This window comes from Balaenoptera musculus, chromosome 15, assembly GCF_009873245.2.
Source record: "Balaenoptera musculus isolate JJ_BM4_2016_0621 chromosome 15, mBalMus1.pri.v3, whole genome shotgun sequence".
NCBI classification, from domain to species: domain Eukaryota; kingdom Metazoa; phylum Chordata; class Mammalia; order Artiodactyla; family Balaenopteridae; genus Balaenoptera; species Balaenoptera musculus.
The window spans coordinates 73810527-73825788 of NC_045799.1; the positions used below are offsets into that span (position 1 = coordinate 73810527).

The 15262-nt window shown below is 40.2% G+C and overlaps 2 protein-coding genes across 4 annotated transcripts in view; one reads left to right on the plus strand and one right to left on the minus strand.

Moving 5' to 3' along the window:
* Positions 1-15262, plus strand: part of LOC118881561 (S-adenosyl-L-methionine-dependent tRNA 4-demethylwyosine synthase TYW1) — a 203470-nt gene that overhangs the window by 99397 nt on the left and 88811 nt on the right. The window lies entirely within an intron of this gene.
* On the minus strand, positions 12755-13368 carry LOC118881562 (protein lin-28 homolog A-like). Its single transcript, XM_036826661.1, is given in 2 exon segments — positions 12755-13050; positions 13053-13368. Coding segments are annotated over 2 exon segments (612 nt in total).

Genomic DNA, 15262 nt, shown 5'->3' on the forward strand with positions numbered 1-15262 from the left:
TTTCTGATAGGAGAGACAAAAAACAAATAGATAAATAAAAATTTACCATTTATAGGCCACCAAACATAATGTGCTAAGACCAACAAAAGTTTAAATAAACAGAGCCCAATCACTTGATAATTCAGAAGAGTAACTTGTAATTTTCATTAGGTAAAAGGAAATCAAAACTACAATTATAGATATTTGTAAAATAGTGGAAGTCAGAATACTGCATAACCATATCCAGAATTGAACCAAAGGGGAATTGTATCACTTGGGATTCAGATTAACTACATATAGAGACTCCCAAATAGTGAGTGGGGTAATCAAGTTAGAAATGTTTTTCCTTCTGATGTCACAGAAGCCCAAATGAAGGTGAACCAGTGACTGATATGGCGGCTGTGAGATAGTAGGATATAAATGTATTGGTTTCTGTCCCCAGTTCCTGGCACAGATCTCCTAAAACTTTTGTAATTTCCTAAGTTAAGAGTGTCTTTTGTTCTAATATTGTTTTTGACTCTGGTTCCTGACACGGAGTTCCTAAATCCCTTGGAATTTCCTGGGTGTCTTTTGTTCTAATGAGGCGACTCTTGGTGGCCTTGTGGATGGGAACTGGTCACTAGAAAGACCAAGCCAAGCTTAGAAGCTGGGACCTTCCACCCTCTACCCATATCCCGCAGGAAGGGGAGAGGGGCTGGAAATTGAGTTAATGACCAGTCACGCCTGCATGATGAAGCCTCCATGGGGACCCCAAAGGCACAGGGTTCAGGGAGCCTCCGGGTTACTGAAAACACGGGGGTGCTGGGGGAGTGGTGCCTGGAGAGAGCATGGAAGCCCCTCACCCCTTCCCACACACCTCGCCTGCTCTGCTCTTCCATCTCTGTGGTCGTCCATATTCTTTATCACAGCCTTTTATAAGAAACTGGTACATAGTAAGTAAACTGTTTTCCTTAGTTCTGTGAACTGTTCTAGAAAATTAATTGCACCCGAGGAGGTCATGGGACTCGCCCATCAGAAGCACAGGTAACCACCTGAACTTGCAGTTAGCATCTGGAGTGGGGGGTGGGGTGGTCTGGAGGGACTGAGCCCTTAACCTTAGGGATCTTATGTTATCTCCAGGTAGGTAGTGTCAGAATTGAGTTGAATTGGAGGATACTCAGCTGGTGTCACATTCTTGCTTGGTGTGGGGAAAAAAAACCCATACCTCTGGTGTCAGAAGTGTTGTGAATATGGTAGTAGTGGGAAAGTAAAGGAGAAACACAGGAGAGAGTGTGAGTTTTTCCTTTTCAGTATTTTCACAGTGTCATCAGAGACCCAGGTTCCTATCTGACACTCAACGTATGACTTTTATTCTGAAGTTTACTTCATGGTCCAGAATACTTGCTAGAGCTCCAGCCATCATGTTGGTATTCCAGCCTACATTTTGAGCAGGCAGTACAAGGATAGGTATTAGAAGAGCACATCTTTTTCCTTCCAAGATAATTTGTATAACTCTTCCTTTTACATCTTTTTGGCCAGAACTTAGTCCCTTAGCCACATCTTGCGGAGGGAGGCTGAGAAATGTACTCTTTTAGCTGAGTATATTGTTGTCCCCAAATAGTTCAGACATTCTGCTTATAAGGAAGAAGGGGTGAATGGGTATTGGTAGGCGACTAGCAATCTATATCAATGAACTAAGCATTAAGTTCAAATGTTAAACAAGTAACAATAAAATAAGCCTATTAGGAAGAAGGAAATAATCAAGATAAAAGAAGAAATCAATTAATTTGGATTAAAAACCCCCTAAATATAGGATGTATGGAAGGTTATTGACGCCCATCATCAAAGTAATCTCAGTGGTTTGGTGGAGATGGAAGGCAGATTGCACAGCATTTGTAAGGACAGAAAACAAACGACATCTTGGAAGGGAGACAGAAGGAGGATTTGGGGTTTGTTTGGGGGTGTTATTTGTTGCTTGGTTTGAAGTGGAGGAGGCCTGAACATGAACACGTAGGTAGAAAGGAAGATGCGAGAGATGGTTGATCTTTATATACCTCTCAGAGAGAGGTATGTTTTATTTCGATTTTCTAGAATAATGGTTTTGTCAGTGTCTCAGGATTCTTGAGTTGTTGTGGTATATGTGTTATACTCACTCAGCCCAGTGTTTTTAATAAGATTAAAAAAAAATTAGTCCTGGACAACGAGTTGGAACTGAGGTGCTTACCAAGGCTTATTTGCGAGGTAGGTATATTTGTGCTAGTGTGCACAGATCATGGATTTTCTTCTGGTAAAGGGCTGGGGGTGGGGAACACACCCAGGTGGCATGAACAGACATTTTCAAAAATGACCATCACTTTCGATTTGTTTTTAGTGATATTTGCTTTGACATTTCAAATAGCATTGAAGGAAAATGTTCATGTTTATGGAAAGTGGTTTGGGGTTACATGTGATTGAGATCTGCGGCCACAAATCAAGGAAGTCATCAGCCCCCCGTCACTGACAGACCAGTGGGCATTTTCTCCTGCCACCTCATAGATATCCTCCTCCTCCTCTTTAATATCTTCCAAATGGACTCATTCAAGGCCATTCATCTCAAAGCTTATTTTAAAATTTTAGCTTAGGTATTGCTATTTGGGACATTAGAATTGAACCTTTTTATGAGAATCATTGTGTTTGATTTATGAAAAGAGTGTGGAGAAAAGGGGTGTTAAAAAGAATGGTCGGAAGCTAATTTCTTTTGTTTGTTGAAAGCAGAAAGAAGGAAGCACTTTCTCAAATTGACATTTGAAGACGCTTTTTAGTGTATTTGGGAAATGAAGATAGTGGAAACCATGACTTCTGTTTGACTTATGGCAATGTGAAGACAGCTTGCTCCTTTGGCGTGGCCCAGAAGAAGCTAGTATGTGTGGCAGAAACTCATTGGCCACTTCACAGGAATCAAAACATTATGCCATTAGTTCCTTCATCGTCTGAGATGCTGGATTGAAATCAGTACCATTCGTATGTAGCCGTTTGCACCTCCCCTTCATCCAGCCACACAGTGGGGGGAAAAGGTGTTTTGCCTGTGACAAGTTAGAAATGTTAAAAATCATGTAAATAGAATTTGAGCAACCCTTGGAGCTTAATAACTTTATCTCTTCTAGTTTTCGAGTCTTTCTGATGACATGTCTTCTAGCTTTGGAGTTTGTGAAACAAACAAAAAAACCCGAAATCGAAAAACCCCTGTCTGCCTGTATTAAAAAACTCGAAGGGGATGCGTCAGTCATCTTCCTCCTAACTCATGAACTGCATGCATCTCAAGATGTCGGGAGACCCTGTCCTGGTCCAGTGATTGAAGGAAGCTTCCATTTTATATTACCGTAAAGAACGTTTCTATTTTTTTCCTGTTTCTGGTTCATGATAGAAAATTATCATCTTTTGACTATGTGTACTTTGAAAATATCTGGTAGACACTGAAGACGCTGGAGAATCCTTCAGTTGTAGGTCTATTTGTATATTTATAACCAATTACAATTCAAGTGCATCTTCCCCAGGGGAAAGGCAGTGATTAGTTTTTACGCTCCTGATGGCCAGTTTCTGGGAGTGGTAAGATGTAGAGACTGAGGACGAGGATAGGAGAAAGGATGGAGACCATCTTAATTTCCAGAATTTACTCCTCATAACCCCTAAGAGGGAAACAGGGTACACAAACCACCTCCTGTCTTTTTAGATGGTTCCATTTAGTGGAGCTGCGTTTTGAACACAGTGGTTTCTTTACCAAAAGTAAAGATTATATCCTAAAAAAAAAATCCACGCGGTAGGAAAAGGCATGTTTGAAGAGTTTAGCACTTAAAGGAAAATTTAGATTGGAGTTGGGAATTACAGTGAATCAGTGAAATCCCTTCTAAATACTATGTTCATTAAATAGGAGGACAAAGGAAATTGTACTGAATACAGAGAACATTAATAACATTTTACAAATCTTTAATTAGTATTGGGTACTATTCTGTTAATTTCTACATCTCTGTTCCTTGCCTGCAGTAACATTTCAGACTCCCCTACAGCAACCACATGATAATTGCAGATTTGTTTGTGTTTGTGCATAGTAAATGAAGCATTTGTTTTTTCTTTCCTGTCTGACCCATGACTAAATTGTTGACTTTTAGGTTTCACTGTAGTTCAAGAAATCAGAGAATTTTGATGCTTAAAATTAAAAGCCCGGGGATAAATTTTATTTAATCTATTTAGTTTATTATAGTTTAAAATGTTCTCCTTAACACATAGAGTTAGCTACCTGTAGTGCCACCCGAGGTAACTTTACCCCAGACCTCACCAGAATATGGCACAATTAGAATTTCCTGCCTCCTGGTAGGTTCTAAGGTGCATTTTTACGGCCTGTGTTTGTTTTGTCTTTTTCATGATTACTCATGACTATACTCCAAAAACCTCCACTGTTCTACCTTTTATTTTCTATCCTTTTTTGTCTGTCACTAATACCTAGATCTCTTTTTTCTAACATTTCCAAGAGTAGTGATTCAAAATCCCTGTCCATTTTCATTTAAATGTTCACAGCAAAGGAAAATATATACAGGAATAAATCTACAAGTGGTAGGATTTTACAAACAAGGAACCAGTGATCGACTTACATACATCATGAAATGATCACCACAGTAAGTTCAGTGAACATCCGTTGTCTCATATAGATACAAAATGAAAGAAATAGAAGAAAAAATATTTTCTCCTTGTGATGAGAACTCTTAGGATTTACTTACTTAACAACTTTCATATGTAACGTACAGCAGCGTTCATTATGTTTATCAGGTTGTACCTTACATCTCTAGTACTTATAACCGGAAGTTTGTGCTGTTTTGGTTCATTACTGTTTTTTCTTTTGAGATATTTGTGATTTTCATTGACTTCCAAATGCTTTTTATTAAGGACTTAGGATCTCTTTCTGTATGTATACAAATACACACGTAAACATATATATGTATGTATCTATATTTATTTTTCTAAGTGTGGTACGAGACAGGGATTCTTTTTCTCCTTCATGGATTATTGATTGAGCCAGCATCATTGTTGAATAATTTATCCTTTACCCCATGATTTGTAATGACTGCCTGTTGTAATCAAGTTTTCCTGTATTCATGGATGTTTCTGAACTTTCTACTCTGTTATATTGATTAATTTTTCTGTCTTGCCCCATTACCATACTGAGTTACTATAGCTTTATGGTAAGATTGATATTTAGTACAAAAGACCCCTCCTTCTTCAAAATTGTCTTGCTTATTCTTAGCCCCTTACTACATTTTCATATTTATTTTGGGATCATTTTGTCAGTTTTCTCTCCCACACACACACACACACACACAGACACACACACACACACACACACACACACACACACAGACATAACTTTGAGATATTGATTGGAATTGCATGGAATTTACAGTTTAATTTGGGAAAATTGCCATCTTTATGAAGTCATGTCTTTGGTTGAAAGTTGCTTGTTCTGTCACTTTAATTTTTTTTGACTGAAATTTATCTTCTAATTGTAGATTCTGTTGGCTGTCTTTGTGAAATGTTACATTTCCACACATCTCTTGGAATTGTTTGCAGGCCCTTCTTGAGTAGGTGGTTGTTTTTGCTCACATGTGCGCTCTAACAGGCGGCTAGGTCCAATTCCTGGTCACGAGGCTGTTTCATTGTATATTTCTAGCCAGGTTTATTTGATTTTCATTTTTCATTTCATCTGTGTGTCACTGCAGTGGGGATGGCTCAAGAGATGAGCTTAAGGTACCCCTTTGACTGTACATTCATTAATGTATGGTTTGGTAAATTATGCAAATCAGATAAGGATTTGGAATTAAAGGCTTAATTTTTGGCATTTTTGTGTCTGTGTAGCAAGTACCGAACATCCTTCTTCTTCTTCCAGACTCTCCTTGCTGTCATTCCAGATTCACTTTCTTATGAGTCAGACATGAGGTAAAGTGCTGTACACTCAGGCACATCTTGTCACTAACAAGCTTTCCAGAGAGGAAACTTTATAGGCTTACTTCAAGAACTGAGTCACCTTCTAATGAGTCTGGTTTTGCTTTTTGTTGTTTTGTGTGTGTGGGTTTCTTTTTTTTTTTTGCAGAGCCAAGCTTAGGCACAAGGAGGTTGTTAACAGTGGCTTAATGACAGCCTGAACATCCCTTGACTACAAGGCATGTGCATTTGGACAGTTGATTACCCAGGAAAGGAGCCTTTACTCTTTAATATTTGGGACTTGAACTTGTGAATTGTTACAAGTAATGTTTCTGGAGAAATAGATCTATCAGATTTATTGATTTTAGAGTTGTGTGGTTTCTGGCTGCCCCGTTATCCCTTTCAAATTTACTTTGTCTCAGTGGTTTTGTAAGATGTGTTCTGGGTATATCAAGATGTCCTTCTCATAACATCTTCTGCACACTTTGTGTCCTGGTGTTTCTGTCTGTTTTTGTCTGCTGCAGGATGATGGAGAGATTGTTGCCTGAGGGAACTTTGCCAGAGATTTTACTTTTTTGTCAATATCCTTGGACTTCCAAGTCAATGTGCTGCTTAGATGACTGCCATCTGTGTTTGCACCCTGGGGTAGGCTGTAACATAATCTTCTGCTTATTGATTTGTATGACATCATTCCTCTGACTTCTACTTATTCTTATGTAGATAGGCTACCTCTCTCATTTATCTTGTGTTGGTGGCCTTAGACTTCTCAGTTTAGATCTCCTACATGCAAAGTAGAGAAACCGGTCCTATGATTTTGTAGTCAAGCCTTTCTTCCTCTAGAAATCTTACCATTTATTTAGTCTCTTGTATTTATTTTGGTTTCGTCTTTAGCTCTTTACATTGTCTCCCTTATTAATCGTCTTTTCTTTTTTTTTCTTTGTTCTCATTTCTTTCCTTTTCCTTGCATTTCCATATTTAAAATTTCTGTGTTCATGGCTCTCAGGGTACTGGTCATTTTTACACTGTGAAAGCTGCCCTGTTCAAAATGCCAGTAGAATCTTACCTCTTCCATTCTCTCCCAACCTCCAAAGGATGGAGAAACACCGCTCCATATTACTCCTTTGCTTTTCTGACGTGTAAATACTGCTGCCTTCTTTTTTTTTTTTTTTTATCCTGTAGTGGGGATTTTGTTTTTCCTGCTATTGAGTGTTTACTTACAGTTTCTCTTTATACGGCCGCCAGTGCTCTTAGCCTCTGTTGTGTTTGCATTTTGCACTTCTCAGCTTCCTCTTCTTGTGGTTTTTCAATAGATGAACTTATAGTAGCCCTTTGACTGTACGTCGATTATACAGTAGGCCCTCCATATCCACCAGTTCCGCATCCACAGATTCAACCAACCACGGATCGAAAATATTCGGAAAAAAAAAATTCCAGAGAGTTTCAAAAAGGAAAACTTAAATTTGCCTTGGAAAGCAACTGTTTACATAGCATTTATAGTTGTATTTACAAATACAAATACAAATAATTATTTGTAACAAATACAAATAATAGTTGTATTTACAACTGTTTACATAATATATACATTGTATTTGGTGTTGTAAGTAATCTAGAGATGATTTAAAATATACAGGAGAATGTGCATAGGGTATGTGCAAATACTGTGCCTTTTTGTATAAGAGACTTGAGCATCTGAAGATTTTGGTATCTGTGGTTGTTCTGGAACCAATCTCCTGCGGATACCAAGTGCTGACAGCGTGCATTATAACATGTGGTCGTGTGTGTGTGTGTGTGTGTGTGTGTGTGTGTGTGTGTGTGTGTGTATACACATATATATATATAAAATTTTAAAAAATATGTGTGATCTCACCCTCCTTCTACTCCTTCACACAAGCAACATCTTCTTGGGTATTAACCACGTTACCAGGAGGATGTCAAGCCCTTCTTTTCTTTTTGCTATTATAGGTAACATAGAGGTCTATGACTCTTCAAACTCTGGCCACACTCTGTCTCATATTCAAGTTGATTTGCATGGTCTTCTGAGGTTCTGCTGAACCTAAGACAAATCTTTTTCTACTTCCTTTACCAGATTTCTGGTCTTTGAGCAGGAGAATTTTGTTTAAAGCATCTGTTTAAGGATAGTTGAGATCAGGCGTATCAAGAAACTGTTAAACTGATCCATTCTCATCTCAAGAGTCAGTACTGTAAAAAAATGTGTGTGTGTGTGTGTGTGTGTGCGCGTGCGCGTGCGTACAGGTTTTCTGACCCCACAACTTTTCTTGTATTTCCTTCCCAGCCTTTTGTGTTTCCTTTGTGTATATGTATTTATGTCATTAATACTATGGTATGTATACAGTTTTGGTTTTAGCTTTTTAAAAATTCAATGCTATTACATAAAAATTACCCCTCATTATTAAACATTCTTCTAAAACAATTATTCTCAGTGGGAGCAAGGGTATAGAAAAAAACAGGTCTCCCACCACCTTCCTTCCCCTTTCTGAGAATCACATCTGCATTGAGCTCTCTTATTGTTAAGAGTGTGTTTCTCCGCCATGTGGAATTCATAACCACTGTTCTGAAATAATCATCTTTAGTGTTAGTTAAATAGCTGTATCATAAATCATCTAGCTATTTTTTTGGATTGAACATATAGCTATTTCTTGGGATTGACATATTTATAATATCTCATTATTATAAATAAAGCTGGAATGAACATTCTTATTCATCAGTATTTGTCCACAAATTTTATCATTTCCAAAGGCTTAAAATCTTTAGAAATGCAATTATTGGATCAACATATTTGGATACTTTTCAGATTCTTTAATCATGTTGCCATGTACTTCCCAAAATGTTTGTACTGAATTATGCTTTTACCATCAGTGAATGAGTGTCTGTCTTGCTGTACTCTAGGCAGTATTGAATATTGCTATTTAAAAGTATCTTTGCCAATCTGATAAGCCAAAATGGTACCTCATTACTGCTTCAATTTGCATTTCTTTGATTACTAGTAACTCAGAACCATATTTTAGGAGACCATTTTTTCTTGTTTTGACACAGCCTCAACTCGAGTTCGTCTTGAATTGCAACTGTCAAGATAAATTGTTGAAATTAAGAGCTGTAGTCCTCGGATGTAATAACCTCATCCAGAATGTGTAACACTGAAAGCTGCCTAATTAGAAGTGACAGAATTCTAACCCATAACTGCATATTTTTAAACTTTTTTATTATGGATTTTTAAAACATTCAAGAGAAGAGAGAATAATGGAGGGAATTCCTGTGTAAGCATAATCTTAGCTTTGACAGTTATCAGCATTCTACATTTCATGTTTCATCTGTCTTCCCAATTTTTGGGGGGTGGGGAAGCATTGGAATATTTCAAATCAGATAAATAGTATCATTTTATCCACAAATACTTGTGTATTTAACACATAAGGACATATTAAAAATGGAATGCCTCCTCCCAGCACTTTGCGTATATTTTTAAATTTTTTAATAGGATTTTTATATTGAAGTATAGTTGATTTACAATATTTTTTAGTTTTACAGCAGAGTCATTCAGTATTTTTGTAGATGATACTCCGTTATAAGTTATTACAAGATAATGGCTATAATTCTTTGTGCTATACAATATATCCTTGTTGCTTATCTATTTTATATGTAGTAGTTTATATGTTTTAATCCCATACTCCTAATTTATCCCTCCCCCTCCCCTTTCCCCTTTAGTAACCATAAGTTTGTTTTCTATGTCTGTGAGTCTGCTTCTGTTTTGTAAATAAATTGATTTGTATTACATTTTTTGATTCCACATGTAAGTGATATCATATATTTGTCTTTCTCTGTCTGACTTACTTCACTTAGTATGATCATCTCTAGGTCCATCCATGTTGCTGCAAATGGCAGTATTTCATTCTTTTTTATGGCTGAGTAATATTCCATTTTATGGATGCCATCCATCCAATAAGATGGATACCACATCTTCTTTATCCATTCATCTGTTGATGGACATTTAGGTTGCTTCCATGTCTTGGCTATTGTGAATACTGCTACTCTGAACATTGGTGTGCATGCATCGTTTCGAATTAGAGTTTTCATCTTTCCCAGATATATGCCCAGGAGTGGGATTGCTGGATCATATGGTAACTCTATTTTTGGTTTTTTTTTTTTTTTTTTTTTTTTTCGGTACCAATAAGTCTTTATTCATTGTATTTTCCCAAGGAAAAGAAGGGGAAGGGAAAAGGGTCAGCATGTGTGTTACAAAATGATAGCAAATGGGAAAGGAAGTACCTGGCACAGCAAAATCAACCAACAAATAAACACTGCCCAGATGGGGTCGCCAAAGCCCAAGGGGGCTCAGTCTCCTGCAGTTCAGTAATGAGGGGAAGGGATGAAGAACAGGTACATGCTTTTCTACCCTCCCTCCCCCCCCATAAATTCAAGATTTCACACAAAGCTTTGGTTTCTAGCAGTAAACATGGAGTTACATTCGTCCGTCTCCTATTAAACAATCTTGTGGCCACTTTGACATAAGTTTCTTGCACCTGCATAAAAGTTCCTGAGTGACTTGGCTATACATTCATCTTTCCTTTCGTGGTCTCCCAACCCCACCTTCTACATGGAAGACCCCCTCGTTGCTCCTCTCTACCCTAGGATTAGAGATTAAAGTAGGTTTTAATCCATCCAAAGACAGCAGTCTGTTTGGCATGAATCAAATCAAGGAATGGTCATGACTCAGGAGATTGAGAACAAGGGATGGTGAGTTCTTAGCTTCTTCAGGATTTTTGCACAAGTCATTTAATCACAGACACCCCACAAATTAAACATATAGGTGTATGGACTATTTCGGGGGGGCACGAAGGGGAAAAGAAGAGGGGGTAGGAATACAGTTTTTAGGACAGAAGATCTTGTTCAAAATAGGAAACAGGGGAGGGGGAACACAAAAGAAAGTGTAGTTCAAGACCTCCCACTTCAAGAAGCGGGGCCCCCAAGTTTATGTTTCAGATCTTTTTGGCTGGTGCAGACCTTTTGTCAAAGATGCTTTGGCTATTTTTCTCAATATAAAAAAGAAGTTTGTAAACAATTAAAACCCCAAAAGAACATAGAGAAGACCAACACATTATATTTACACAAACTAGGCCACCGAGCAATCACCAAATCAGCTACTTGTGAAGTCCTACGAAGCCCAGACAAATACAATAACTAGAGGGGGGCAGCAATTGGGGGAGACGAGAACCCAGGATCAGACACACATCACCCAATGCGTTCTATTGCATTTGCCCCGTTACAACACAGTGAGGTAGGTTTGCAGTGATCTCACAGCATGTAAACGAAACCCCCTTTTCTCCTTTAGCTACCATGACACTAATTACTGCTGCAGCAGGGCAGGACACTGGCTCTGGGAACCACAAAGAAGCCATCACTGATGGTCTCTCTGGAAACCAAGGAGGAAAAGTCCAGAATTGTTAAAGATTAAGGATCTTGTCCTTGCTTCATATATCCATCCCTGGGCAGCTCAAGATGGGTACAGAGATATCATTCTTAAAACCTGTCCTTACCAACTCACAGTTTTTACAAAAACACACACAATACACCCTGTTGTGTATGTTAGGCCTAGCCCAATCCAGTGAAGGATGGACCTGGTATGTAAAGCGAGTTCTACGCCCTGGGATTAGAGGTCTGGAACAGGAATCCTTTATCACACATACAGATGACCTCTGCCTAATCTTGGCTTCCCCTCTCTGCACCTTTTACCTGGCCCAGCCTCTCCTAACCTCTCTGTACCACCTTTTCCTGTTCAGACCAATTTCCAATCTTTCAGTAGAAGGAGACCAAGTCATGGGGCAACCCAGTTAAAACCTAGTCTCCCATGAAACATTGAAGATGGAGGGGTTTCAAGAGGACACTGTGGCAGAAAAGCCAGCTCTAATTGGCAAAAATGAGGTAGTTCAATAGGCTATACGCTCCAAATAGTTGTTCTCTCTGGTGATAGAGCAACAAAAAGTATTCCCGCTGTGCAGACCTGGAGCTGCTGCCGACTTATCCCTGAGATTGCTCACGTACCTGAGAACACAGTGCAGGAATGAGGGCCTTAGATTAAAATACACAAAAATACAAAACCAGAATATTTATGTTACGAAAAAAAAAGTTAAAATGCACAAGATACGTCATTCGCACACAGCTAGTGCGCTTGGCATCCTGGAGAAAGTGGGACCCAAGGTACAGTCATCCAAGGGAGCAAATAAATAAAATTGTATTGGCCCAGAATGGGGTGGGAGTGAGCTTAGAAGCAGCAGGTCTGCAGCTGTTCCCTCAACCCCCCTTTTGCCTATCATCACAACCCACTGCTTGGGACAGTTCTGTCAGCACTCTATCCCAGGAGGAGGTTGTGAGGAGACAAGATGTGGAAAACCCTGCCTTACCCCTGAGATATTTCCTTCCACAGAATGTAGTGGCTTGTGGGTTGGGTCCATCAATCTGGTCTCATGCTTAATCTTTTCACTCTGGCACAGGAAATATTATTCCATATCCTTCTTGAAGAGTAAAACAACTTCCCTATCCAGGCCACTTTCAAAAGCTGGAGATTCTTGGGGTGGAGACTCAGATAAAGCATGCAGGAAGGGTTACCCCCCAAAGCCCTCACGTGCATTTGGATAGAGCATGATTGGAGTTTCTTTGCCTCACCCCTTCCCCCCGCCAAGAGGGAAGAGGGGGTGACGCTTTGGCCCCCGGCCTGAGATATATGGCAGTGCCAGCTGCCCCTACCCACCCTGCCCCCACTTTCTCCGCTCTGCCGATTGATTCCTGTTCCTCAAAACTTTCTGATCACAAACGGATAGCCCCCACCCACTGTGGCTCAATTCTGGGCCTCTGGGAGCATGGCAGGGCTATGGATCTCTTCCTCCTCCCGAAAGTAGGCTGGCTTTCCCTGTGAGCTGGGAGCTTGCTGGGCCTTCAGTGGACACGAGGCTACCATATGGTTGATGCTCTGGCAGAAGTGGCACTTCTTGGGCTGGGGTGGCAGTTTGCATTCCTTGGCATGATGGTCTAGACCTCCACAGTTGTAGCCCCTGTCTCCCTTTGATCTGCGTTTCTGCATGTTCTTCCCTTTGGGCTGCCTCTCAGTCCCAATACAGAACACCCCACCAGGGCGGTGACTCGGATAGATTCCAGGCCCTTAGCAGACTTCTTAAAGGTGAACTCTACGGCCTCACCCTCCTTCAGGCTCCGGAAGCCCTCCATGTGCAGCTTACTCTGGTGCACAAAGACATCCACCGGAGGGTCGAGTGCGACCCCGGCGCGGGCAGTCATGGACAGGAAGCCGAATCCCATGCGCACGTTGAACCACTTACAGATGCCGGCGCCGTGCAGCAGCTGCGGCTCCTCAGCCGCCCGGGCCGCGTCCTCCTGCGCCTCCTCCGGCGCCTTGGCGCCGCCACCTGCAAACTGCTGGTTTGACACAGAGCCCATGGTAGTCGGCTGAGCCTGCGGCCCCGGGCCCCAGGTCGGCCGGCTGCTGGCCCCAGAGAAGTCTATTTTTAGTTTTTAAAGGAAACTCCATACTGTTCTCCACAGTGGCTGCACCAATTTACATTCCCATCAGCAGTGTGGAAGGGTTCCCTTTTCTCCACACCTTCTCTAGCATTTAATATTTGTAGACTTTCTGATGATGGCCATTCTGACCAGCGTGAGGTGATACATCATTGTAGTTTTTTTTTTTTAAATGTTTATTTATTTATTTATTTATTTATTTTTTTGCCTGTGTTGGGTCTTCGTTTCTGTGTGAGGGCTTCCTCTAATTGCGGCAAGCGGGGGCCACTCTTCATTGCAGTGCGCGGGCCTCTCACTATCGTGGCCTCTCTTGTTGCGGAGCACAGGCTCCAGACGCGCAGGCTCAGTAGTTGTGGCGCATGTGGGATCTTCCCAGACCAGGGCTCGAACCCGTGTCCCCTGCATTGGCAGGCAGATTCTCAACCACTGCGCCACCAGGAAAGCCCCTCATTGTAGTTTTGATTTTCATTTTGGTTTGTTTATGGTTTCTTTTGCTGTACAAAAGCTTATAAGTTATTTTTTTTAAGCCCCTCATTTTCTATCTTCCTCCTTATGTTGTTAATTTCACAGATTACATTTTATACATTGCATGCCCATTAACATAGATTTATAATTATTGTTTTAGGTATATGTGTTTTAAATCACATAGGAACAAAAAAAGGAATTAGAAACCAAAAATAGAACAATACTGGCTTTCATATTTACCTATTTAGTTACCTTTATCACAGTTCTTTACTCATGGTTTCAGGTTGCTGTCTGGTGTCCTTTCATGTCATCCTGAAGCATTCTCTTTAGCATTTCTTCTGTGGCAGTTCTGCTAATGATGAACTCCCCGAGCTTTTGCTTATCTGGAAATGACTTTATTTATTTATTTATTTATTTATTGCTGCATTGGGTCTTTGTTGCTGCGCGTGGGCTTTCTCTAGTTGCGGCGAGCGGGGCCTATTCTTCGTTGTGGTGCGTGGGCTTTGCATTGCGGTGGCTTCTCTTGTTGTGGAGCGCGGGCTTCAGTAGTTGTAGCACATGGGCTCAGTAGTTGTGGCTCACGGGCTCTAGAGCGCAGGCTCAGTAGTTGTGGCGCACAGGCTTAGTTGCTCCGCAGCATGTGGGATCTTCCCCAACCAGGGCTCGAACCCGTGTCCCCTGCATTGGCAGGTGTATTCTTAACCACTGTGCCACCAAGGAAGTCCCTCTCCTTTATTTTTGGAGTATAGTTTTACCAGATGTAGAATTCTTGGTTGATAGTTTTTTTCTTTCAGCAATTTAAATATGTCATCCCACTGTCTCCTGACTATTATGGTTGATGGTGAGAAATAGGCTCTGATCTTATCAAGGATCCCTGTACATGACAAGTCACTTCTCTTTTGCTGCTTTCAAGATTCTCTTTGTATTTTGACAGTTTGATTATAATATATCTCAGTGTGCATCTCTTTGAGTTTATCCTACTTGAAGTTTGTTGAGCTTCTTCAATGTGTAGACTCATGTTTTTCATCAGATTTTGGAAGTTTTGGCCATTTTGTTTTCAAATATTATTTTTTGCCATTTTCTCTCTCCTCTCCTTCTGAGATTTTCATAATGCACATGTTGAACATTTCATGGTGTTCTACAGGTCTTTAAAGAGAAATGTAAATAATAAACCTACAACCCTTCTCTTACTTCTCATCCTCAGAAGTAAGCACTATTAATGGCTTGATGTGTCTCCTTCTATGATTTCTTTTCCTGTTGGGTTGGATTTTCTTCACTGAGTCTTATAACATTGTCTTTGCCCTCTTTCTTTGATCTGCATTTTCAGTTATTCATTACAGTTTAATTT